Genomic DNA, 27,940 nt, shown 5'->3' on the forward strand with positions numbered 1-27,940 from the left:
TCTTCTCTGTATGTGGAAATTAACGTTCTTTCCAGTTTATGAACATAGCCCTGGCCCCTTCATTAACATAGTTCAAATAGAAGTGATGTATAAGGCAGAAGTTCAGCTTCTTTGGGGGGAGGAGGGGGGGGAGTAGGATGGACATGAAACACAACAGTTCCTCCTTACTGCACAAGCACAGTATGAATTGCACTGCAGGTGGCAGTTCGGCAGCTGTTAGCATGTGCTCTTTGCATCCCTACTTACGAAACTGTAAACCAAGCACTCGCACAGCAACAAGGAGATTTAACTCTAAACAGCTGCAACATAAATGGGTGGTTAAGCCTGAAAAAGTTTTGGTACTGCTTCATAACTTGGCTGATTTCCATGAGCTAAGTAATCCTCTTCTGTATTGTGTTCTACAAAGTTACAAAGCACAAAAAAAGAAATACTACCATCAGGTTAACGAAATTAAATTTAAAAAATAGTGCAAATCTTGAACACAGTAATTGCCAGACAACATTGCTATGCTATGGAGGTGGAGCTATCAAGTGTTAAAAAGTTAAAGCACTAGTGTTCTCCTTTAGCACGCACGTGGTTTTCCTGAGTCGTAAGAGACTCATGCCTTTCAGAGGAGTGCTACTTTGAGCTGGGACCACTCTGAGCCATTTTGTAAACCAGTTTAAAAAATCCTTACCACAACTAACATAGTTAGGAAAGGGCAACTGTCCTGCATGCCAGTCATGGTAGGTCTCATTTTCCCAGGACATGAGCTGATGGGATACAGGTGCCAGCTGGGGGAAAGAAAGGGGGGAACTAAAAAACAAACAAACCAACCACCAAAAAACCCACCACCAAAACAAAACCCAAACCCCAACTACCCAAAAACCCCCTACTCTGTAGGATGGCAGTAGGTTTTTAGGAAAGGCAACGTCTCCTATCTCCTCATGAACTGTGGCTCTCGCTGCAGCCCTTCTTGTTCTGTCTCACTCTCAGAATGTCTCTCTGCCTTTTAAGCACAGGGAGTTAAGCAGCACTGGCCCTTCCCTCCATACGGGAACTCCACGGGAGGGGGTTGGTATCATCACTTTCTGCGTTCCAAAACAAAACGAACCTCTACGGATTCAGCATCTACCACTTTTTTTCCCCTCCCCTCTACCATGTATTACACAGGGGTTCATTTTGTTCATTTAGAGTGAACAGGGCTGGTTGAGCTGTAGAACTACTGCTTTTAAAATGAGGTTTACTTTAGAAGTTCTCAAAATATATCACACTGTCAGTGTAAGTGGCCCCTTACTGGACTGCTTCCAAGGACTAAAGCTTGCCTACTCTCCCTTCTTACTCAGGTGACAGATTGAGTATTTTGGTTTGCTTGCAACGAATTGATTTATGAGAAGAAATCTCCTCCTGCAACACAGCTGACAGCTATATGCTCATCCTAACATACAAACAGAAAAATAAGTATTAAGAGAACCCACTTCTTCAAAATGCTGCATCTTTTTCTTAACTCTGACACATACGGCTATCCTTTTGGAAGGAAAGAGGTAAATTTGTTTTCCATTTTGGAGACGGAAGTCTATAAACGCACACACTTGAATACTCACCTGAACTTCTTCCCTTCATTTCTGGGTTCATCATGCCACGTCCACCCAGGGGTTCAGGAGCTCTCAACAATATCTGCATCTCAGTGTCTTACTCGAGTGTCTCATCACCGGCACTGCTGACAGTCCCTTTTCAGCATGTCCAGCTGTCACTCACGACATAGTGGTGAATTTTAAGTACATAAGATGTTCACGATAATGGCATTTACACAACTGTGTACTTGGGACACATTTGCCTTCTACTCAGACTGCAACTTTTCATTATCATTTGTCCTTCCCATCTGCCTTGCAGCATCTCAAGAGACACATGAGCAGGAATTCCACAGCCAGTTTCATACTACATGTATCTACCAGCTGAAACAAGTCTAGACGTATTTGATTCATGAAAAAGCATGAAGTTTGGCTGTAAGCAGAACTACAGCCAGCTGCTCTGAGACAAGCTATCAGGAAGAAGAGTTTCCAAAATAACAGGAGATGGACAGAAGTGATAGATGTTTTAGTTACAATGACCACTGTTGAGCAAAATCTAAAATGATTTCCTAAGTGGTCACTGTAGAACCATTCCCAGAGAACTGCTTCTACATTCCACTTGTCAAGTAATGCAAAAAGAGAATTTAGATTTTTACCTCGATTGTAAAGTCAGGGTTATGAACAGAGATCAACAGAGCACAAACGTAACGCACACACTGCCTTATCAGAACAGCCTTACCAGAACAAATGTGCAGTGTAAACCGGGACCCAGCCTGCCGGTCTAGAGTTTTGAAGCTTACACTACCATACAGTCAAGGAAGAAAAACGTATTTCAGAAATAATGCCAGAAAGCTTTTGTCTTCTCTCAGACTTACAAGGAGACTCCACACGTGACTCAGCATCGCTCCTGGCTGCACGGAACTAGTTTACACCGGCTGGATGTATTTTAATATTACTTAGTAGATACCGTAAACCAGTGATGATCCTACCCCTTGCTCAAACTTTAGTTGAATCTATTGACTGTTATTACGCAAGGGTTGCTGTTCTAAATCTCAGCCTTTGTGCAGGTTCTTTATTAACGCCTTAGAAACAGTTTAAGGGTACAATTCTCTAAGATCAGCTAGCAAAACCATCTATATAACTGCATCTTCTTCATCCCATTTTCTAGTTCTCAGCATCCCTTACTCATTTAGCAGGGCTAGTTTGCGGTTTTTTTGGTGTAATAGCTATTCTTCAAGAGTAAACCCTCTGATGCAAGAGTTCTAGTATTAAATTTAAATCACTTCAAAATCTTGAAGATCAAAGCAGATCCCACCAGTATCTTTCACATTTGAGAAAAACTGGTAACTTTGAGCTAGTTCAAAGACAGCTAGACAGAATTTGCATTTTAAAAAAAAAATTTATTTAGACATCTGTTGCTCTTAAATTACAAAAGTTAAAAAGAGCACGCAGTGCACTGACACACTACTTATTACTTCTAAAGCTGTTTTAAGACGTAAGGTGGCTTCTTCAAGACAAGACAACTCAGCATGATCCAAATTCAACTATCCATTTCTCATATTTCTCAATGTCCGCAGCAGATACAGATTTAGAAACTTTTTTCAAAGCTATTTCAAAGTCTTCCATAGTTGTTGGCATGTGCATTTCATCTCGGGAAAGATTTCTTATTTCTTCTGGTGTCAAGCCTTCAATACGCCTTCTCATAGCCATCAACGATGCATCTCTATTAAGGATGCAAAAAAAAAAAAAAAAAAAAAGAGTTACTCAATACAGGACAGCGAGTTCAGTTGTTTGAAAGGCGCAACCCAGCATTCCAGTTAAGCAGCTCCATTCAAAAAGATACAATAAAGAATTGTAAACTTTTACGGGAAGATATCCAAGTGCTTGTACAACCTACACCACCATGCTATCCCTATTTTTCAAACATGGATTTATCCTCGCTGGATCTTTGAATAGCTACTATTCACAGGCTAGGCAAAAAGGTGAAGACTAACTGGTTTATCTAATGCCACTGCATGCCTATGATGTAGCTGCTGTTTATAGTATTTTTAAACAGGAACAAGGCAAAGTAATGGTTTCACTCCTCCTATGTGTAGGAGAAGTGGCTGGAATGTTTTGAATGTTTCCCAGTCCAAATAGGAATCCCGCTTCAAAGACAGAGGGGTCAACAGTATCTACCTCCAACCTATACATTCACAGCTAAATGTTAAACTACAAAATCTGTTCAGCCTGTAGCTCCTCAAACTTCTGGCCTCGATAAGCATTGAGTGTCTTTACAAGTGTGTCATTTTCTTGCTGCGTTAAGTTTCACTGCATTTGGGTTTCCAACAGTAATATCGGTAGCAGCAGGTGATGAGCTGGTGAGGTGATAAGTGGATAACACTGAAAGACTAAAGTTCCTGCTAATTCATTATTATATAGCTTGTAATAACAAGAAAATGCTACTTATTTTGTGTAGCGGTAAAAAAGATGGAAGGGTAATCCTGGCGATATCACAACAGTATATCATATCCTATTAGTAGGTCAGAATCCAGAGAGAGAAAAACTTACACATTGTCTTCCAAGAAGATTTAGAAAGATGGTTTCAGCATATTGTGTTTCAGTTCCTCCCCCTCCCCCTAAAGGAAACCATAACTGACAGACTTCATGAATTCACTAAATAATTGTTAGCAAATAGAATGCATAATACAATAACTAGAATTTCAGAACAACTCCAAAAAGTTGCCTTGTTGAACTCCATCTTAGTCAAGTATTGCCATGCTTTGCTGTTATATCATCATTTGTGAACTAAAAGCCAGTGATACACAATGGGGTGGGGAGGTGGGGGAGCATCCCCTGCATCTAATTTGCCTCCAGACAGCAGTTTACAAAAAACCCCAACAAAAAAACCCCACCCAACCAACAAAACCCACCATACCTCAACACACCCACAAAATTCAAGTGCAGCTGCCACCACTTTCTTCTGTAAAGTCATTTTACTGACAGTCGTTCCAACATCACCTCTTAGTGCTTTCTCAAATGCCCTCTTAGTGTCTGGAGAAGCACTAAAGCTATATTAAAAAAATAAGCCGCCACCCACTGGAACATGCAACAGGGGTCCGGTCCGTTCCAAAGGCCTTCACAGTCCGCTCAAAACAACGACTCAAAGCCCGTTCACACTCACATCTAATATGCAATTTAGATGCATTTTATATTTCCTGAATATCTAAAAGTTTCACCTTCATTTTCCATGTTTATATGCTGACTGTTAGGGACTGTACTGTTATCTCTGACTGGTTTTCACTCTGGCTTAGCAAACTTTGGATTTCACATCAAATTCTTTAAGGTAGGAGAATAATTTGAGCAAACCAGAGTTCTTGGTTCACTTTAAGTTTTGCTTGTGTCGCTAGCAAGGATTGTTAGAATCTACAAGTTTGAACTTTACTATGCTTGCTTATATACTGGGAGTCTGAACCATACAAAAGCACTTTAAAATCATTCATATGTCTTTTTGTCTCAAGAGACATGACTGTTTCATTTACAAGATCTGCTTTTCCTGACACGATTAACAAAGTGTAAATACACAGGCTAATATGAGTACTTTCTTACTAATTTCAAATCACGCACATCCAGACTCCAGTTTGTCTGGATTTCTGGTTGCTGCCACCTCAGTCATCTCTAAGGAGTCTGCCACAAATGAAAGACTCAGGTGTTTCTTCGTGGTTTTTTTTGTTTGTTTGCTTGCTTTTGTTTTGTTCTTTGAATAGTACTTGTACAAATGGACTTGGATTAAAAAATAAAAAGCAACTCTGTGTGTGTGTGTATATATATATATATATGAAATTCACTGAAAAACATTACGAGTATTCTGACTTTTAAACAAGTGTACTGGTATCCAGTATAAAATTAGTTACAAATAATGAACACTGAACAGACCAGAGGAGACAAACTGCAGCTGAAATGCACAAAGCAGCAGGCCAAATAAACTCTCTTTCATATAACATGAGCCTATTAGCACAAACTCCTTTCAAAGCACAACCAACACCAAGACTGAGCAAAAGAACACCACAAATTCGTCTCGCAAACCTACAAATGAAACAAATCTGCACAACACTGATTCAGAGCAACTAACATACCATTCTCTTCCCAGACACTGTGTAAGGTTTGTTCAGGAAATAGTACTGAGTTCAGCCTTAAGTGACCCTGCTGATAGAGCCTTTGGTGGCAGTTTTGCATAGGCTACTCGCATTCATCCCTGCGGCACAGCATATTGTCCTCTCGGCTGTGCTGCAAGTGTTTGCAGAGCTGTATTAGGAATCAAGGCAAGAAGTGGATCTGCGTTTGAGGAAAGTAACGAGGAGGTGTTTTTAATCCAGAACAGTTCTCTTATCCCGTTCAAAGCACAGCCCCACAACACTTGCGCTGGCACAACTTGGAGCTGAAGCCTTGCACTGCCACACTTCAGTGCTACCTCCAAAGCCTGAAAACATAGTTACACAGGTGCTTTTAGATGACAACAGCATCTTAAGAAGTTTCGGTTCTTTGTCCCTTACTGCTGATTTCACAATTTGCCACTGCTGCAACTGTGCCAGTGCAAATCTTTAGATGTAAACCAGATGACTGATACTAGTCTCTTAACAGATCAGTCCTTTCCTTCCCTTTTCAATTTTTGAAAGAAAAGAGAAGATTGGGGGAAGGGTTAGAAGGTATTTTTAGTCGATTGTTTCAGGAATCTAGGTTATAGAATAGGCCCACAAATGATTGTATGCAAACAATATTGAGGAGAGGGGGAGATGGAGGAGGTCGAAGAAAACTGAAGTCAGCCTCATCACTAAAGCCAGTGTGCTGAGTATACAGCTGTTGTACTGTCACACAATATGGTATACCTTTTCCGTGTCATGAAGGAAGACCACTCCACCTTTTTACTTTAGTTATTCTGGCCTCTGCCTCTATCGCCTCTTACACATGGATGTTCTGCTGAAGTAGTGTAACCTCAGTGGAATGATTGCAACTCTACAAGTCTACCATCCTGTGGTTATTCCTCACGCAAGGAATTTGGTGTACATGAAAGAATACGGAATTTTACCTAAATCATAGCTTGTTTAGATTATTATGTTGCAACTGCTCTGCATCATTATTTTATGAAAAAATCAAATGGAAATCTAGGTAAATATTAATGCAGTATTTCACCTTTTAGCCATACATAAAAGACAAGTTACAGTCTGTTTTTATCCAACAACTTTAATCATGTAAATTAGTTACTTTACAAACAGTTTTCTCAGAGTTTGTAGCAGTAATAACACAAATGATGCAATGTTAACATACCTGCATACGTTGGTAATGTCTGCACCTGAATAACCCTCCATTTTCTCAGCTATATTTGCAAGGTCAACATCATCAGCCAGTTCCAGCTCTCGCAGATTTATTCTTAGGAGTTCCTCTCTACCTTTTGCTAATGAAAGAATAGAAAATTGAGTCTATACAATTTGCTTTCTGAAGATAAATAATGAATTGAAGAAGGATAAGAGGGAAGAATGAGAAAAAGGACACTGTACTTGCTACAAAGATAAATGTTCAATGTTTAGATTTAACCTGGTCCTGAATTCATAAATGATTTGCATAAATGTATCCATTAGATTTTTAAACTAGGTGATCAAAACTAAAGGAATACTGATAAAGTTCAGATTTTAGTCTTTTCAACCACTCCCCTCCCCAAGTCTTCATACCTGATGGTAAAGGAATGTAAATTCTCTTTTCTAGCCTCCGTCTTAGGGCTTCGTCAATATCCCAAGGAAAATTAGTAGCAGCAAGTACCATGACCATCTTGGAAGGATCATCATTTTCAGTAGCCCCTCCAACACCTGCATTGGAGAAAAGAGGAAGTAAAATGTACATATGTTTTGTGAAATTTCATGTATAGAGAGAACAATATCCACAATTCTATAATATTAAAGCAGCTACTCTATTGCACTTTAGTGAGTCCAAGTGCAATAGAATTACTAAACGCAACAGAGTTCAGTTTTTCATCTATATGACAGCCTGCAAGCAAAAATGGAGACTTGGTTTAATTAGGAGCAGCGGCCTAGGCCACTGCTCAGATCAGGAAGTTCCTCTCTATCATGGCTGGAATGGTTTTACAGCAGAGTTGTTTGTATTTCTGCCATTAGAGTGTTTGAATTTTCACATCAAAGTCCTGTAACAGCATGTGAGGAAAAACAAAACAACCCCCCCAAACCATCACCACACCAAAAAAGACACACACACCCCCTCCCTCAACAGTATTCACTAACAGCCACGCAAAAGCAGCATTAGTCCTCTACAAAGTTTCTTCACGTCTGAATTCAGGCCAAATACTTCACATGAGCAGGTAGATTCTTACAAACTGCTGAAGTGAATGTTAAAATTTGGTGGACTGAATCACAGCTTCTCAGAGGCAGAGAGAACACCTCAGTCTCTAAAGTACTGTGAAACTGCTGCTATATGAAGTTCATTTCATTAAACTTGCTACTCTCTGCATTTACTGTTTTTGCTTATAATCATAGGACTGGGCTGTGGAATAGCCATTGTACCTAGTCTGCCTGAAAATTTGCATATAAAACACCATTTATGAACGCTCAAGTAAGAGGACTTCAAATAGTTGTTACTAATAAAATTAGCTTATGTACATACTTGAGTTATGAGAACAGTATTACAGCTCTGCTGCTATTTAAAGTCAAACATAAAAGGGTATCAACATCAGAGAACCAGAAATAAATACACAAATCTTCTGACTCATGGAATTCTATCAGAAATTACTCCATAGATTAGCACTTTTCAGTTGCTCCTTTCCTTCCCCCTGCTCACCAGAGTATAAAAAGGATGCCTCTATAGCAACTTTGCACAGTGTTACCTACTTTTAAACTTTGTTGATTTGTGAAATATTAACCAAATAGCTGTAGTGAACTCAGTGTTTTAAAAAGAAAACTCTCCCAACCACTTCTATAAAAAATTGCCTTCATTTTTTATTTATATCTTCAGGAGAAAAAAAAGAGATCCCAAAGAAGTTAAGTGTCATGATTGCCTTTGAAGTTTAAATTGGAACAGGTGACATTTCTTTTGAACCACTTTTTACTTGGTTTTGGAGAAGTGATATGCTAGGTAAAGACTGAGAGGAGCAATTAATACTTTTTTTTCTTCTGCAGTTTTGAAGTCTTGTATTTTCCACTGAGTCTTCATTATTCTGGGTCAGTAATATAAGGTCATTGCTCAGATGCTAAGAGATTTTTAAATAATTGGTATCTTTTTTCCTTCCACACTGACAGTTGGAATAGCACGCTTGTATCTTTTTACCCCAATTTTATGTAAGGCTTTCAAACAAATTGCTTCTGAAGAATGAAGTTTTCATTTTTTTTCCTCCCTCAAGTTTCCTCCAGTCCAGCACTTCCCAGTGATCAGCTTATTTACCATCCATTTGAACTAGCAGTTCTGCCTTCACACGTCGGCTAGCTTCATGCTCCTCTGAAGTTCCCCTGCGACTACAGATAGAGTCTATCTCATCAATAAATATAGTTGTCGGGGCATAGAATCGAGCCTAAAGAAAGCAAAAGATAAAGCAGAAACTGAAATGGCAGCCTACTCACATTTAAGAAATAGCAGCATATTCAGAGCTGAGTAATGACACATTTACCCCCATGAATCAGCTCATAAGTATCAAACAGTACCTAACCTTCCCTCTCTTTGACCATTGCACACAACTACAGAGCAGAGCAGCTGTGCATTCATTAATAACATTTGAGCAGAACAGTTTTTGGCAAAGTCCTATAGTTGTTAGAGCTATAAACAATGTTTAATAAGCTAAAGGCAGTTTTACACATTAGGAATAACATTTGTAACTGCGAAAGTCATCACAGAATGCTTGAATAAGAACTCAGTTAAAGCTAGGACGAACATTAAGCTAGGACACCATGATATGGAACCTGTCCAAGAGACAGGTCAACCGCAAAGTAACTCTAACCTTTCTGAAAACAATAGAGGTCAAAGACAAGGATCTCCGATAATAAAAAGCTATTGTCCTACAGCAGTGCTGTCCATTGTGTATATGCATTTTTGACTGATGGGCATGATATCAACTAATTTAATATGATCAAACTATACTGTAAAAGATCTTTTATTTCCTGACTTTTCTGACTACTGTAATTGCAACTCTGCTACCCCCTTCAGTACTGGGCACCCTAGCAAACACTGCATGCAAATCTGATAACACATGAAAAAAAGAATACATATTCTGAGCCAATTTCAAGTGTTATGTGCTCTGAAGCCAACTACAGTTTGGAAGTCCACTTATTTTAAGCACAAACAAAAAAACACCCACACCACCACCACCACACACACAGCCTAAGTAGGGTTCTCACCCAGAAAGCAATTAGATTCCATCTCCAGTTTTACATTCAAGTATGTTCTACAGCACTCATCAGCTTATGGTGAGCTACCTCTAATGTAACAAGCTAATCCTGAAAATAAAAGATGACTTCATTTTTCAGTTTTCATAAAGCTATTTAGGAATAACCAGATCCTGAATGTACATGGCCAAATCAGAAGGTTCTAAAGCTTGGAGAGCTGTTTATGTATGCTGTGAGTTCTAAACCTTGGCAAAGTTTCACTGTTCCAGAAGTAATTCTGCTTCATTATCTCACTATTTATGTTCAGAAACTTCAATCACCATTTCAAACAGTAGACGAACAAGTTTCTCAGATTCTCCTCTGTATTTTGAGGTAAGTGTGGAAGAAGAAACATTGAAAAAAGTAGTCTTGCATTCAGTGGCTACAGCTTTTGCCAGGAGGGTCTTTCCAGTACCAGGAGGACCAACCATCAGCACACCCTATTAAAATGAAAAAGAACCACTTTTAGGACAAGAATCAAAACACAGATAATTTCACAGTTTGTTTAATAGTGTAATATTAAAATACTAGATGTAAACTTTCCCTTGAAAAGTTATTCAAAGTAAATAATTAATTACTATTGCTTACTTGCAACAATATAGCCAGAGACAGTGTACTTATCTGGCTGACATCTTTATTTTGTTAGTACTATTTACGATAAATTTTGTTACCAAAAAGTGGAAAGAATTTATATAAACTGTAAAACACCTGAAATTTCTTGGTCCGCCAAGATCCAATCTCAGAATCCTACTTATGATCACAGGATCAGATTTTTTCATACCTTCCATGGTCTTCTAATTCCCTTAAAAAACTCCGGCATCCACATCGGTAAAACTACAGCTTCCTTAAGCAGCTTTTTGGCTTCTACTAAATCAGCAATGTCATCCCTGACAAGAAAGAAAAAGTTGTTTGACAGAGTCAGACAGGCTGCAAAAGAACCAGTCTAGAGCTCAAAGCAATATGCAATCAAACTTATTGTTATGTAACGACTCTTCCATAATTCAGGAAAACGAGTTGGATTTATTTATGTTCTAGTGGCAAAAGCCTACAACAACTACAGTTGACATCCGGCTAGTAGACTCCAGCTGGATGCAAAAGCAGAGAGAGACACATTAACTATTTCACTAGAGCATCATTGTTCTTATTCACAGAAAGAATAAGCAGAATAAGGCAAGTTGGTTAAACTTATGCTAGTTACAGATGATGCTTTCTTCTTTTGCCGAGAGGTTGGCTGTCCCTGAAACGTGAATACCATCTTTCATTGTTATGAGAACAATTTACTGAAGACTAGTAAATGGAGCTGAATTAAAAAGAATTTTTAGAATTCCTTTTCAGAGTGTGCTGGTTTTGGCTGGGATAGAGTTAATTTTCTTCACAGTAGCTACTATGGGGCTATGGTTTGGATTTGTGCTGGAAACAGCATTGATAATTCAGGGATGTCTTCCTCATTGCTGAGCAGCGCTCACACAGAGTCAAGGCCTTTTCTGCCTCTCACACAGCCCCACCAGTGAGCAGGCTGGGGGTGCACAAGAAGCTGGGAGGGGACACAGCCGGGACAGCTGACCCCAACTGACCAAAGGGATATTCCATACCATATGACGTCATGCTCAGCATAGAAAGCTGGGGGAACAAGAAGGAAGGGGAGGACATTCGGAGTTATGGCGTTTTGTCTTCCCAAGAAACCCATTACGTGTGATGGAGCCCTGCTTTCCTGGAGATGGCTGAACACCTGCCTGCTGATGGGAAGTGATGAATGAATTCCTTGCTTTGCTTGTGTGCGTGGCTTTTGCTTTACCTATTAAACTGTCTTTATCTCAACCCACAAGTTTTCTCACTTTTACTTTTCTGATTCTCTCCCCCATCCCACTAGGGGTGAGCGAGTGAGCAGCTGCACCAGGGGAGAGCAAGCGAGTGAGCAGCTGTGTGGTGCTTAGTTGCCAGCTGGGGTTAAACCACAACACAGAGTTACAAACGTATTAATTCTTAGATACCTTATAGGCTGGTCTTATTTTCTTGAAGGTAACTCTCAGGGCATTCCACTTGTAAGCATGTGCCCAAGTAATATTTTGGTGTCCTGGTTTCGGCTGGGATAGAGTTAATTTTCTTCCTAGTAGCTGGTACAGTGTTGTGTTTTGGATTTAGTAGGAAAATAACGCTGATAACACACTGATGTTTTCAGTTGTTGCTAAGTAGTGTTTATACTAAGTCAAGGATTTTTCAGCTTCTTATGCCCAGCCAGCAAGAAGGCTGGAGGGGCACAAGGTCTTGGGAGGGGACGCAGCCAGGACAGCTGACCCAAACTGGCCAAAGGGATATTCCATACCATATGACATCATGCCCAGTACATAAACTGGGGGGAGTTGGCCGGGAGGGGCTGAGCGCTGCTCAGGAACTAACTGGGCATTGGTCGGTGAGTGGTGAGCAATTGCACTGTGCATCACTTGTTTTGTATATTCTAATTCTTTTATTATCATTATTGTCATTGTATTATCATTATTATTATTTCCTTCCTTTCTGTCCTATTAAACTGTCTTTATCTCAACCCATGAGTTTGTTTTTTTTTTTTCCCCCTGATTCTCTCCCCCATCCCACTGGGTGGGGGGAGCAAGTGAGCAGCTGCATGGTGCTTAGCTGCCGGCTGGGGTTAAACCACAACATTTGCTTTCAAAACATATCTACATGGAGAATTAGTTTCAAATCTGAAGTTGTAATTTAAGATTCAATATAACAACTGAAACAGATATTTACGTATTAAACTGAAAAATACATGACAGTTGCATGCATACAGAGTTGTTTGTGGGCTTGTTCAGGTTGGTTTGTTTTTTTTTTTTTAAAGCCTACTTCCATTTGCCAGAAGATTTTTGCTCATTTAATCCTCACAAAACCACCTAAGCTTGGAAACATTTGGAACACAAAAACAACCTTTGTATAAGGTTTAATATTTAACACATTTATGTAAAGGTACTGGCACCTGGTTATATTTTATATGGGCACTCAGATCACGTCCAGCAAGATTTCAAAGGGTTCCTATATTGACATAACTTCTTTGTTAACTGGTTTTCTATCTTGGTACACCCCTGGGTAGCAAAACAGGTTTTTAAATGAAGAGACACTGGCAGACACTAGAATTTTATAGATTCCAAAGAGTATCTCAAAAATTGATTTCAGGACTCTTAGAAAAGTTTGAGCAGCTTTGTATGGTCAGGTTGGACAGGGCTTTGAGCAACCTGATCTAGGGAAAGGTGTCCCTGCCCATGGCAGGGGGTTGGACTAGCTGATCTTTAAAGGTCCCTTCCAACTCAAACTATTCTATGAATCCATGGGTGGAAAAAAAAGTTGTAAAAATATTCAGTTACACAAGAAATTTAGTTGCCTATTTAATGAGTAAAGAAAACCCGTAGGTACTTTTTATATGTAAGCATATGCTAAAATACTTCATTCTTGTCATACTGTGTAGGAGGAAAAAGAAACAACTCAGAAAGACTGGCAGCAGTATTCAAACTTACCATCGAATGTTGGGATTCTGAGAAATTATATCTCTTTCCAAAGCTTCTACTAAGTCTTTATCATATCCAGTACTATCAAATTTCTTTGGTTCAGACTCTGAAATCTCAGATGTGGATTTGTTCTACATATAAAGGATATAACAATGTAAATACATAACAATGGTTATGCTACTAATGGATTTTTATAACAAGTCCACAACAGCATCACATTTCTAGAAGGTGGCAACATAAACCAGCATGAAAATTATGAAGCATCCATATTACTGCTGCACTGCAGGATCTATGTGGTTCACCCAGACTTTTGTACTGCCCTGGTCCCACTTCCTTCTCCCCAAAGCCAACATATTGTACTGATGCAGTTTCTTTGCTTTAGTAGGTAAACAAAACTGCGTACACCTATGCCAGCATAACAGTGTTCATCTCTTCTCCCAGAGAAATCAAAAACTATCTGAGACAGTAGCTGGGTAGGGGGAATTATGCATGAGACTGGATCAGAAAGTGTCACACTGAGCTAGAGTATCTCAAATCTTGTAAGTGTCACAAATATGCCATATATATGAGACACACAAAAAATTAAGCAGGACTTCCATATCTAGGATGAGCACTGGTGATCTGCAGGAAGACCACAGAAATAAAAAAGAGCTAATTAACTTGATACAGAAGCATGGACAAGAACAGCAGAGAAACAGCTCTGCAGCAGAGCAGAAGCAACGAAGCTACATAGTTGAAAGGGCTCAGACAGCAGAGACCATGCAACTGAAAGGAAATAAAATGCACTAGACATACCCTGGGTTTTTTTATACACTTAACAGCAAGCACTGGTGATGTCAGAATAACTGTAAAAAAGAAAAAATACCTATCCTGTCTCTGCGTGTGTATATCCTTAGTGAGAGAGGATTATCACTCAAACACAATGTAATCTAGCTCCTAATAAAAGTAGTAGCTTACATAGCTAAACAATTCCACCCTTGTAGTTTATACTATTTCCACAGGCCATGACACATTGCCACAACATAAGGTTGCTGAAGCTAACAAACTATTACATGCATATTTGATGTATTCAGACTCTGGAAAACTATGAATTTAGTGTCTTCAGTACGATCTCTTACTCTGGTCATCAGCTAAATTTATGGAGACCAGAGCACAAGCAAAAATTACAGCACTCCGACTGCAAAGAATAGATTATTCTCTCTCATGAAGTATGTTGGTTTTTGTTTGTTTTAAACTGAAAAAAGTACCAGATCTCAACAAAAATATAAGTAAATATCTCCCTTTAAGATGAAATAAATCTTGAAATGCTTTGGAACAGGCGAGTCAATCTCAGTCTAAAATATACGAAAGCAATAAAGAACCCACAAGGACATCCCATTTGAATGAGCTCCATCGGTTTCAGTAATTCAGTGGTATAATTTTAAACAGCTATCTCCAAGTTGCAGTAAACAAGCCCACATTTACCAGATAACTTCCTCCAGATGAGGGTTTGCCTTTTTTTTTTAATTAATCCATAACCAAGACTTTCCATAGAGCAAAGATACCTTACAAGGTGAGATTCAAATCAGCATGCTGACTTGAACAGAAGAAACATTTTATAGGCATCTAATTTTATAATACACTCAATATTAACAAAGCAAGACTGAGTTTCTCTTCAGTCTTCATGAAATTATTTGCAAGCTTACCTTTTCCTCTTTTCCTTTATTCTGCTGATCCTTTTTTTCCCGGCTGCGGACTGCCTTCCCTTTATCATTGGGATTTCGAGAGGATGGACGGTGAGGGCCTCTGACAGCTGCACTTATACGATTATTGTGACCTCTGCAATCACTGCACTGAGCAGACTGACGTTTTCTGGGTCCCGGAGAAGGTCTAGTTAGTTGTAACATACGCAAAAAGCCTCAGTGTAAAGTCACTGGTGAGCACTACATAACCAAACCAAGTGATTACAAACTGAAAAGCCATTTTGCTCAAGATAAAAATCTGTATGTCAGAAACAAGACAGACATTTTTAGATAGTCACTAAAAATTCATTTTCCCTTTGCCACAAGCTCAGGGCTCATTTACTTAAAACAAGCTCCTTGCTTTGTATATTTCATAAATAAAAGTAATCCTAGTATTATGGAGCTTAGAAAAAAATAAACAAAAAAACCCCAATATATTTTCACCTTATCACAATGGTCCTCACTCTTCTACCCAAAGAAACGTAAAGGTTTCTTGGGAATGACAGTTTTATTTTCACTTCTTTGGAAAGAAAATGTGTATGTGAGGCCTCCAGTTATTTGAAACTAGACTACTTTTAGAAGCACATATGAATAAACCAGTATCGTGATTGGTATTATGGATTTATTTTTTAAAATTCAGTTTATTCCCCATACAAATCCATTACTCTCACAGATACACTTTTTCCATGGGCCTTCCTAAAAATCTAGCATTAATAAGCTATCAGTCAAGTTCAATTTCAGGGATATTTCTAGAGAACAGAAAATGGAAAACTCTGATTTGGAGAGCATTTACTTGAACTAGAAGATGTGTTTTGACATATCATTCAAGATACATCAAGATCCAGTACCTTCATAAAAGTTGTCTTTAACTGATTCACAGCAGCAAGTTTGTCAGAACTGTACATATCTCTTCAGGGTGAAATGCATATTAGGCAACATGAAGATGCTAATGATAAGATAAGCATTAAAGTCTTTTCACTCTCCAAATGGAGTATCTACCAACCTATATTTTTATTTATGAACACCTAGCCACCTTTGAATTCCACCCCAAAGCTCAAAATAAAGGAATAGTGTGATTACACATCTAATTTCCACCTAAAGTTGTGAGTTCTGCTATCTCAGTATAGGAATTTACTGTGGTTATTCCAACGCAACATGGCCCAAGTTTTCACTGTGACTTTTTCGTATTACCACAACTCAATACTTCACCAGCTGGCAAGATAAACGGAACAGAAACAGTTCTCTCAAGTCTTTTCCTTTTTAGAAACATGAGTTTGTGTATCTCTTCTCTAGAAAGCTTCAAAACATTAGGAAAGTTCTACCTCCCAGACTCTATTCTTCCAGAAGGTTTGAATGAAATTGGCTAGCAGTGTTCCAGTTACTAAATGAGACAGACAGAAACAGTGTGATCACACAAGACCCATTTCTTTCTGAAGGCAGGCTTAAAATAAAGCAATTAAAAATTTAAAAATGTACCCGTAAAGACTGAAGTTATCCATCTGCAAGAAACAGCTTGTAAGTTCAAAGCCTCAAAGAACAGTCTGACAGTACAGCTAAGCTGATCTAATAGTCACTTTCTGTCAAAATGCACAGTTTCATGTCTGCTTTGTATGCACTCCTGTTCCCTCCTTCATGCTGCCACTGGCATGTGTTAGAACCTCCAACTAACCAGTTCAGATAGCTAATCTCAGGGAAAAACACAACAAAAGCCAAACAAACTAAAAGCCAAACAGAAAACCACTAGCCCCACAAAATAATGTCTTTTTTGCCAGTTTAGCTTCCTGAACCAGCTAATCAATGCCAACAAAGACAAAAGTGAAAAAAACTCGGGCAACTGCAGAGGGTAGGACTATCCTGTCAGGAGCAGCTACATTATGAAACCACACCTTGGTTTGACAGACACTAACCCAGCATAATTCAAAACTACCTCTGAAATAAGCAGGCTTGCCTGCAGCTGCTTGTTCCCACCCCTTCCCTTGGGCTTACACTAGCCTAACTGACCAGTTCATGAAGGAGATCAGGGAACCACCTTGCTACACAAAAGGAACTGAGCTTGGGCACTTCTAGATTTTATTGTTACTTTGATAATATGTCTTCATCATTTTCGTATCAGCTACATGCAGAATGATTTTAAAGTTGATAAGAAGATCAATTCAGGAATAGAGTTCAGCTTCCACAGAATGACAAGTTTATCTTAAGTTGGGGGGCGGGGGAAGAAGCTTGACATTAATCAAGCCTATATAAGATAAAAGCCCCAGAACGTTCTGAAGTAGGCTGCCTCAAAATGGCATCTCTTTCACCACAAACAGTGGCAAGCTGCTACTCTAAGTGTTACACATCTAAGTTCTAGAACAAAAATTACACAGGAACAGGCTGAAGTCAAAGCACACTTTGCCCTGATAAACGTTAATTTAGGTCTTCAGGTTTCCTCTTACCTACGTTCAGCAGGTACTGGCAAAGACCAGACTTCTGCATCATGAGCCGGTAATTCTTGTTGTGAAGCTTTCAATGGAGTACTGTCTAGCTTAAAACTCTCCAGTGTTTTCATTATATCTTTCACATGCTTGGCTTCCACACTTATCTCCTGCCAAACCTGATTAAAAAAAAAAAAAGTAGATTAAGCACATTGCAAATAAGTTTGTACCAGTCCTCTGTTCAAGCCCATCTAATGCCTGGATGGATTCCACAAGGTTTCACAAGCTACCTGATTCTACTTCAATATACAAGAATAACGCACATCAGATATTAAGAAGGTTTTTCTGCCTTCCTAAGCACATTTAAAAGAATAAATAAATAGATTTTGGATTTAACACCAAAGAGGCTTTTGACAAATTTTGCATATTAAACAAGTATGACAGAAAAGAGCGCAACCTAATAGATTGAATGTCAATGAAAAAAGTGATGGTTTGTGTTAAGGATAAACTAACATGGTAGCCACAACTCAGTTTCTATTAATGATCTAAGTCACGCTACTAAAACATTGAGAGGGAACTAAGACTATTCAAAATGATACCAGTCTAAAAAAACTTCAGCATAACAGAGGCACTCATCAGCAAGAAGCTGACAAGCCAGACAGTGCACTGGCTCTCCAGGGCTGTGTTCCATTGCCTGTTTTGTCATTGTCCAAGCAAGAAGTAATAAAGACTTAAGTCTATATAATAATAAAAAAGCCTATCTATAAACAGCACTACAGTTTATCAGAGAATGGTGTAAGTATTTTTATACTTTTGTTTACCATAAGATAGGCAGGTTTTGTTACTTTAATGCTTTTCCCTCAAAATGTCCCAGAAAAGTACTATTTACCTGTTGCCATTTCTGTTGCAGATAAGTATCTCTAACAGAGTAGAGGTACTTATTCATTTGGTCAAGAACTCCCTGGTAGTAGACCATCGCAGAGTCATAATTTCCCAGTAAAGCATATTCACGGGCGAGCTTTACATTCTCACTGATCATAACAAGGCTCATGTTCAACATGAAGCTGAAAAAAATAGGAAATATTAAAGAAAAAAAAATAATCCCAGGACCAGAACAAATTTTTGCAGCTATTTTCATATGCTCATTACCTCATTTGGCATATCAAAATATAGAAGCTGGAAATATACTGCTTAGAAAAAGGTCCTAGAACGAATGTAATCCATATAAAGAGATAATTGTTTCTCTAGTACCAGAAATGAAACTCTTCACTGCGTAGAATTGTTTCATGCAATGAAGATTCTGTTGAAAAGCATATACAAGATATGCAGATTTAAATGCACTGTTGCAAGCCACAATTGCATACTCTCCTTCCCTCTTCATTCTATTGAAAGATAAATTGGTATTTTACTGTTAGCACTACAACATCATCCATACTATAATGACCTGTGGTTTAAAAAAAAAAAAACCAATAAACAATAAACCAAAGCCCTTCTTCCAGATGCATTAAGTTTTGTTAATTTTTTTGCCTTAACATTCCATGCATGTAAGTTTAACAGTCTGATTTTGCCTTGTGGAGAACACTGTTTTTCCATTTGTTTGATTTTACAATTCTTCAGTTTTATTTAATGTTTGTTTGAAACAAATATCCACCTGCCATGCCCAGCTTGCACCTTCCTATCACCTTCATTTTTACACTTAAAAAGAAACTCTTGAAAAATGTTGAGGCTGCTAAGTTATCACTGAAAGGTAAGGAAAGGCCACAATTAAACATTTAGCGTGTAGCTATGCACTTTATTTAACATATTGTTCAAACCATGCTACTTTTCCCCACTGGTGGTGTGGTTTGGGGTTTTTTTTGAGCAAACATCATGGACTGTGACCACTTCCACTTTGTAGCATTAGCAGAATCTGTGCTTTTAGATTAGAATGGTACAGAATTATTATTTATACAAATACAGTAATAAGTAGAAGCAGTAGACTTGTTCTTTACAGTCACCACTGTCCATAGAGCAGTCATCCTATGTTCTTATCTGTCACTTACACATCCCATCCCCTTCTCCTCTAAGATAGCTGCACTGTGTCCACTTTTCCTGTCTCTTGCACACCAAGAATTTATCCACTCTCCTCCTAATTTCCTAGAACCAAGCACAGAAAACATTAAAATAAGCAAATAAACATGCCTGCAAGACAGTAGTCTTGCTCTCATTTTGGTACCTGTACCCAGTACCAGTAAGAAGCAATTGCAGACAAGCAATTACGGCTAAGCCCTGGGATGAAGCATACTTGATACAGATCAACTATTTAAAGAATGTAAGAGGTACTAAACTCACATGTGCAATAAACAGGCTTAAGACTGAACACACTTCAAGACCAGGTCAGGGTCACATTTGGACGCATTATCATAGGTTTCAGAAGCCACACTTTGCACACACCAGACAATCTACTGCTAAAACACTAGCTCCCCATTGTAAAGAGGGGCTGCTAAGTACAAATCAAACATCTTAAGACTTCCACTCCTTTTTCTGTCCCCTTCCCAAGTAGCTTTATGCATGGACACACAGCTGATCCATTCCTGAGCCAACATCCTCTTCTTTTTGCTTCCTTCCTCTTCCTTCCCCAGTTTCCCTTGAAGCAGATAGCTGCTGTGAAAAGTTTCAGCCCAAACAGCAAAACTCTGGCAGCAGCAGAGCTGAAGACAGGCCTCTGACAGCCCACACCCATCCACGCAGAAGGGACCCACGGGGTTGAGTCTGGAAACCTGCTATCATAAGAACCTACGCTATATAATCTCACTCTGGCCAGAGAGTTGCTGAGCTGGCCATGATGTCTACAAGCTGATATAGTTAATGTGACCAGCAACTACAAAGACTACCATAACCCAGGCTAATTAGGCTTCGGAGACGCAGTTTGATTCGGGAGTTTTTTTGTTTTTTACCTCAGGAGAAAGAGCCTGAAGATGTTTGTCAACTGCTATATGGAACATCACACAGATATTACCAAAGTTTTCCCTGCTATATTTAGGAGCAAGCTTTTCCACTCCTGCTCATCCTACCAGATACACCTGTTTGGCTGTCCTGAGAATTCAAACCGATGACTAACGCTACCGAAATCACAAGTTGAGCAAGATGCTAATAAACATTTTAAAAATCAAGTAATAGCAAGTTACTAAAGCCAAACTAGACTTTCAAACACAGAGAGAAGTCATAGATAACTTTTTTTACACTGAACGGTGTAGAGCAATGCAAGCAGAACAGCAATTCTGTTTAAATATCCAGGGAAAAAAAAAGCTTGTAAGAGTAGTTTTCATCTGGAAATGTGAAAATAGCAAGAATAAAAAAAAAACAAACCCCAAACCTAAAGAGGCTAAGTGAGAAAGATATGAAAGCTTGGGACCAAAATGACAGCATTGCACATAAAAGAGTAAATGTGATTTTCAGGTCAGAGAAGACAAAGGAAGGACAGAAAGGAGAAACAGACACATAATAAGATTGAACTAACATCTTGGGGGGGGGGGGGGGGGGGGGGGGGGGGGGGGGGGGGGGGGGGGGGGGGGGGGGGAAGGTGCTCACTTAATTTTGCAATGCTTCCAACATAACCAAAAGTAGTAATTCCAACAAAAACCCAGGAATCTATCGGTTTCATCAGTGGTACTGACAATGCAAGAGAATTTAGTTTAAACTAGAAAACCAATTTAATTTGTTGTTTCATGTTGAGTCATAAGAGCAGAAGAGCTTGAAGTGGCTTCCAAATACAAGGCTCTTGTGTACAAGTGGGGCAGAAAAAGCTGCTGGCTCTGCTTATGTCTGGACATGCCACTGCTGCTGCCACTTGAATACAGGCAGTGTCAGAGCTGATACACTAATGCGAGTCTATAGGCTTACTGCACCTGTAACTGAAGATGCTGAAGCAGTTCTAAGGAAAAAAAATGGAGTTAGAGTACTAATCTGAAACCAGATTAAAGTTTGAAGCAGAAAGTCATAGTAGACTGTGGCAGCTCAGAGTAAGGTGTAAGACACACGTGGGAGAGGCGTGAGTATGTACAAACCTGGAGTTACACCAGACCTGAAGGAATTAAAAAAAAAAAAACAAAACACCCACAAAAATAATCCTGCACCACTTAATAATTTTTAAAGTCTTTACAAATACCTAGTACTATCACACAACAGGATGTCAAAGCAGCAAGGCTGCACTTATCAGCTATGACCTTTCCATGAATCGCGCCCAGTGAAGTTATCTATGTTCCAACAGCAAGTGAAATAGTAATGAGCTCGTAAAGTTTACAGTGAACAGGATATAAGGAAAATAACCTAAGCACTTTGTCTTGCAAGTTTAATTCTACACTGTGTACAAACACAAACACTTCACAATAAGAATACTCACTCTCTACACTAGCTGTCAGTATATATGGTTCCCTGAAATTAACACAATAGAAACCCATCAAATTAACCCACCTCTAGTAACAGAATACATTTTATCATTTGCTCCAAGCACCTAAAATACTTCTAGAGTTTGGAACAGCCCAGAGCAGTGGGGGCTGAAACCTCACAAAGGTTCAAGATAACTACAACTTTTGAGAATGAGGTTTTGGAATTTATTTTTATATTTGATTTTAAAGATAACAGCCTGATCATCATGAAGAAAACAGTAGGGATACATCATGTTTTCCACAATGACTTTAAGGAATTATCATAAGGAACGACTATAAGTAATTTCTGCTTGCATTCATACCTTAGAATTTGGGAAGCTGAACACAGTATCAATCCCGTTTCACAAAGAAATCCCCCACAACTTTAAAAAATAAAAGACGACATCAATATGCAGATGTTGGGAGGCAAGATTAAAGTTGAGGTCTATCAGTTATTACAGGGGATCCATCAGCTACTCTGCTGACTCAGAGAGCAGCATAAGCCATACAAGGAAAATACTTCCACAGAGTCCTTCAGTTCAATCTTAATGTTCAGACTAAGCCAGAGCCTGAATTTTGGCAGACTGTACATGTTTCCATTATTTCAGCCTGCTATACAGGCTCTGACATCAAAGCAACCATGTAAAATTCGGAAAGTTCTCTCAGCAAGCCAGAAGAGAAAAAAATCCTGAAGTAATAGCTTTCAGGAATCAATTTTTACTGATGACATGGTGGCCTGTATCACCTCCGAGCTCCCTTCCAGCTTGAATACTCTTCTTCATAACATCCACTTTTAGCAACATTTGGTATCAACATGCGATTGTGTTAATTACTTGGGAAACAGAAGAGTTGCCAGACTTACTGGATACTAAACAAACTAGTTCTCATCCACTTATTGTATTTAACAGTAACGGTAGTGAAAGAAAAACCACCAGCAACCATGAACATAAGCATACCCAGCTGTTTATGCAAAAAAAAAAAAAAAAATCATTAGATAAGAGATACACCGTTGGCAGATGATTTTATGTTTTCAAGGCTAAGCCTTTCAAAAGGCTTAAAAAAAATCATATTACTCCCCATTTCACAGGTGCTGGCATTCTTTTAGATGTTCAACATTAAATTAGCAAATTTCTCAGAAAATTTAGAAGGGTCTGCAGCAGAAGGGATATCGAGAATTGATGACTACTGCCTTTCTCCGTTTGGAGAGAAAACTAGCACAATTGCACAAAGCTTACTTCATTAAGGGAACAAAAAAATAGGTGGAGGGGGAAGGGAGAAGTATGAACCAAAGTTCAGTGTTTGAACTAATGCCACTGGTGCCATAACACCGCAGCCCACCTAGTCTGACTCCCCAGGGGTAGGGTGCTGAGCAGCCATACACCTGCAGGCAATCGCGTTTCGATGACCTCAGGGACGCCACGGCGATGCCCCGTGCGGCTCCGAGCACGTGTAAGCTACAGCAGTGACATAAGACCGACGAACACGGTGTAATGGTCACGGGTGTCACGACAAGCAACGACGACGGCGGCGGCGACTCACTCTCCAAAGCAGCGCCCGGTCCCGGAGCCGCGGGACAGAGGAGCCGAAACCCTCCTCCCGCCCGGGCGGAGAGATACCTGGGTCCCCTCAGGGCGGCCCACGCCCCTCGCCTCAGGCAGGCAGCCCCTCGCCTCAGGCAGGCAGCCCTCGCCTCAGGCCGAGCAGGGGCAGCGCACGGCCCCCGCGATGCGTGGCGGGGGGAGGGGGGGGCACGCCGCAACGGCCACATCGGGGGGCGGACAGCCTGGCCGCCAGGAGGAGGGAAGATACCGCAGGTCTCTCTCACTTACTCCTCTCCAGAGCTCGGCCCCACCGCAACAGCAGCTCCCAGCAGCCACGACCCCTCCGCTTCTTCTTCTTCTTCTTCCTCCTTCAGCAGCGCTAACCCCACCCCCAGCCTTGCCCGCCTCCGCCTCCTCCTCCTGCCGCCGCCGCCGGCGGTTTGAAGGCAAATCCGGCTGCGTCACTTCCCGCCCGGCGAGACGGGGGTGCGTGTGGTGGGGGTAAAAGTCCGCCTAACAGGGGCGGCAACAAGTTGGTGGTTTTTTTAGCATTATTAGTGACAGCGATAAGCTTTTTCTTTTTTTTTAAATTTTTAAGGGTGGGGGGAACAAAAAAAGGCGGGGGGGGAGGTGGGTAAAAAAAAAAAAACGCAGCTGCATTGGCCGGGAATCGAACCCGGGCCTCCCGCGTGGCAGGCGAGAATTCTACCACTGAACCACCAATGCTGACGTGAGTAGTGCTTCCCGCCTCCGTCTGTCAAAGGTGACAGGAGCGGACTGCGCCTGCGCCGCCGCGAGCTTTCAAACGGCCGCGGCGGGGCGGGCCCGCCCCGCCGCGGCCGTTTGAAAGCTCGCGGCGGCGGTTGAGGGGGAAGGTTGGGCACAATGCAGCAGGCCTGTTAGGGTGAACGGAGAAGACCTGCAGCATGATGTAGTCCTTTAATTAAGTTTATCAGATGTAGTCCTTTAATTAAGTTTATCACATCCGTTCTTACCCTTCTGCTTTTACATTTTTACCGGTTTAACATTGTCAAATTGGCAATTTTAGTCTGTCCCTTTCATGAGTGTCTGAATTTGAAACAACCGTTCCTACGTTAATTTAGCTATACGATAAAGCAAGCCGTTGATGAGTTTTTAAAATTCTAAGTGCTTCTGTGTCACGTCACTTGGTTGGTGAGAGTGGGAGGGATTACCCTTCTTCCGTTTGTAGGTGGCTAATGAATGAAAAATGGTGCTGTACTTCTCCCCCCCCCCCCCCCCACCCAAAGGTAGAAGAATTAGGATATAATATAGTCTCTAATTAGGATATAATATAGTCTCTGCAATAAGACACTGGTTTCTGCATCAGCAGTTTGAGATGTGCACGTAAAGAAGTGGACTCTCAAAGACAATTTTCCCTCCTAATAAACATGAAAGCTGTGATATGTTGTCATACCTCTCTTAAGAAAAGGAAGAGCTTCATGATACATAATATATGCATAATAAATAACTAAGATTTAATTATTTTGATGGAAGAGGCAGCAGAGGACACGGAAAGAGCACCAATAAATTGAACTCTTGAACATCAAGATGTATACTTTTGAAAACAGGTTACAAACATGAGATGACAGCTAAGTACAATAAACATTTCTGCTATTAAACATGCAAATTTTTTGTTAATCAGTAGAGCTGTTACAGCGTGAAGGGGACTGAGGGAAGAGGGGTGTGAAGGAGAAGGAAAGAAAAATGAATGCGTTTAGGCAACTAATGTTTACAATTCATATTTGATTAGCCAAAACAAGAATTTGATTTTCACTTATAAAGATTCATGGTATTCTTTATTACCCCAGCAGGTGTTACACTACAGAATCTGATTGTGAGAAAACAGCTTCTAAAACTCAGGAACGTCACTGATTACCAGTAGCTGATAATTCAGTGAGGCTGTTCCCAAGTGCTGGAATTCTTTCTCTTATTCTGAAGTAACTTTTAAGTGTCAATGCAATCATCCACTCACGTCCCCCAGGTCAAATAAGCACGCTGCGCTAACAGTTCAGTCAGCAGGGGCAAGGAAGCCTCAGCTCCCCAACTATCGGGCACAGACAGACAAACAGGTAATCTGGCGCTCCTGCACGAAGGGGATGGACGCTCCAGGGTACCGACTGGAAAAGTCAGCATAAAAGATGCACATTCTTTTCATACGAACATCAGGAGACTTGGACATTATGGTCCAAGCCACCACCACGTAACCCTATAAAACCCAAACATACCAGTGAGCATTCAGAGATCACATACCACACATGTAGCTGGACTACAGGTATGCAGACACGTGGCAAAAGGGGATGCCCATGCCATGACAGAGACAAGTACAGAATACTCAAAAGACCCTCGAGCAACTTACTATGGCCGTGAGATAATGCAAGATTGTTAAGTTTACTAACTAGGCACGTAATAAATGAATAATTTGCTTAAGCAGAATTGTGCGGTGGTCTATGTATTTAATTGGAGGATCCAAAAGAACTGACAGTCAGAAAGATATTTATAATACAAAAAAGACATTATATATACATATACACACATGGAATATATATATCTATATAGATATATATAAATCAGTAAACTTGAATAGTGCCTTTATCAAGAGCATCTTAAGGCATTCAAACATTTTACTACGACACTGACCCAATTTATTATCTTTTTGCTTTGGCTGAATTAAAGCAAACAGATTAAAGGTCTGATCTGAAACACCAAAGACATCTGAAACCAAAGCCTAATAGTATCTTGGGTGACAGCAGCAGCATCTAAGAACCCACCCACTGCAATGCCTATTAGCGGAATAATATTAAAAGGAGTCTAAGTAAATCATTCCCACTCACAGCTTTGCAACAGCAGAAGATACGTCAGTCTCAAAGAGACTTTCTAGCCATATATTCTATAGATTCTATTACAAACCGAGGATAGAAAAGATACAGCAAGAGGGCCTGCCCTAGGATAGAATGCCACTGAATATCAAATAGTATTTACAGTACAGTTATAGGATTATAGAACATTTTATAAATACAATTAATATGTATACAAGGGCACATAAAAGAGAAATTTGTTTTCATGCTTTACAAATTGAAAGTAACATGAACTAAAACTTACTGCAGAATTCCACAGCTGCTGGCTAGGAGCCTCTCTTCTCAACTGCCTGCACAAACCAATCCCCATCATAGGTCACCAGTGAAACACCCATGTTTTAAGCAGCAGCTATGAAGAATCTCAATAGACTCTGAATCTATGTATGAAACGGGAAGTTTCAAAACATGGGTAAGGCGTAGCATGTTGGAGAGTTGTGACACAATTTATGTATAACTAACTTTCTCAGAGAACTTGTACTGTAACACACTGCATTTTTGCAAGGAAATACATAATACTGCAGCATATAGGTGGCAAAATTCAAACCAGGTATATTACAACTTCTAACACAAGACAACAGAAAATGCCAGAAGCATCTACCAAATACTAAAAATGTGAGCTCTTCCTATATTTGTTTAAAAATGGTAAAATATTTAATATTTCAGTACTTGCACGTCCTTAAAAGACTCAATAATTTCCTTTAATAAAAGCAATTAGTTTTGCATGTATAGAACTGTGGTGCCTTTACAGGACCCTTTTTTTTTTTTCTTTTTTTAAGCGCATTGGCTAAAGACCAGTTATAAACAGGAATATACCATAATACAATGCAGGCAGAGGAGAAATATACTCAGATAAAAAGGCAATTTTAACAGTCAATTTAATGAAGAATTGACATTATTTTCTCTGCACACTTCACAAATGGTAAGGCAGGCTTGATTAAATTACCTTTAACCAGTAATATATTATACTTTACTCCATGACAAGTAGACCAGTTTTACTGGGATACTTACTATGAAGAAAGGTAATCTTTAAAGTTTATTTACATGGAAAACAATCTTTTTTACATAATATATAAAATGGAGTAGTTGTACACTGCAGCCATTTTATAATATTTAAGCTAAATGAAATTAATCTTAAAAGCTATTCTATTTCAACAGCTGTGGAACAGGCAGACAGAACATGAATTGTTTTATTAAGCTACAAACCCATTTTCATTATAGAAAGTTACTAACTACCTGCTTGAGAAAACAATTTTTCATAACCATCTTCTAACCATGATAAGCACTTCACAGTAGAGGGGTGAACTTCCACACGTTTTCTCCTGTGACCAAGCCTGTTTAAGAAGTCTCCCTGCTGCCAACCCTCTTTACCGCAGTTCCCTCCTTCCTCAGTTATGCCAATGTAAATAATTTTTTGGACCACACTGGAAACTGGATCACTCAAACGAACATGCTTACAAGAAAAAAACCTCCAAACGCTGAACACCAAACAGTTTTTTCACTGATCCAGTATTTAGCACAGTACTGTAGACAGCTGCACGG

At 39.7% G+C, this 27,940-nt stretch overlaps 1 protein-coding gene and 1 non-coding gene across 4 annotated transcripts; both read right to left on the reverse strand.

Moving 5' to 3' along the window:
* Positions 1–2,935: 2,935 nt before the first annotated feature.
* KATNA1 (katanin catalytic subunit A1) lies at positions 2,936–23,848 on the reverse strand. Of its 3 annotated transcripts, none has more exons than XM_050893999.1 (11): positions 23,814–23,848; positions 18,468–18,642; positions 17,600–17,757; positions 15,129–15,294; positions 13,453–13,574; positions 10,728–10,833; positions 10,228–10,386; positions 8,973–9,099; positions 7,256–7,390; positions 6,855–6,981; positions 2,936–3,273 (listed from the first exon to the last, which is right to left on the reverse strand). In XM_050893999.1, the coding sequence occupies exons 2-11, from the start codon at positions 18,636–18,638 to the stop codon at positions 3,075–3,077; spliced, it is 1,470 nt and encodes a 489-aa protein (XP_050749956.1). In that variant the 5' UTR covers positions 18,639–18,642; positions 23,814–23,848; the 3' UTR covers positions 2,936–3,074. The 3 variants fall into 3 exon arrangements, with proteins under 3 accessions (XP_050749956.1, XP_050749954.1, XP_050749955.1); XM_050893997.1 differs by having other exon boundaries at positions 15,129–15,312; XM_050893998.1 differs by lacking the exon at positions 23,814–23,848 and adding an exon at positions 23,323–23,354 and having other exon boundaries at positions 15,129–15,312.
* A 332-nt stretch (positions 23,849–24,180) lies between these two features.
* TRNAG-GCC (transfer RNA glycine (anticodon GCC)) lies at positions 24,181–24,251 on the reverse strand. Its single transcript has one exon. It is a non-coding gene; the product is annotated as a tRNA-Gly (tRNA).
* Positions 24,252–27,940: the final 3,689 nt, after the last annotated feature.

Source organism: Gymnogyps californianus, chromosome 3 (assembly GCF_018139145.2).
Source record: "Gymnogyps californianus isolate 813 chromosome 3, ASM1813914v2, whole genome shotgun sequence".
In the NCBI taxonomy this organism is placed as follows: domain Eukaryota; kingdom Metazoa; phylum Chordata; class Aves; order Accipitriformes; family Cathartidae; genus Gymnogyps; species Gymnogyps californianus.

Excerpts from the sequence above, each read along its gene's own strand:
- KATNA1 (XM_050893997.1), bottom strand. The coding sequence starts at position 18,638 with ATGTTGAACATGAGCCTTGTTATGATCAGTGAGAATGTAAAGCTCGCC. Across the intron at positions 15,313-17,599 it reads CCAGTACCTGCTGAACGTAG|ACCTTCTCCGGGACCCAGAA; the intron begins GTAAGAGGAAAC and ends ACAACTAACTAG. Across the intron at positions 6,982-7,255 it reads TTACATTCCTTTACCATCAG|CAAAAGGTAGAGAGGAACTC; the intron begins GTATGAAGACTT and ends TTCTTTCATTAG.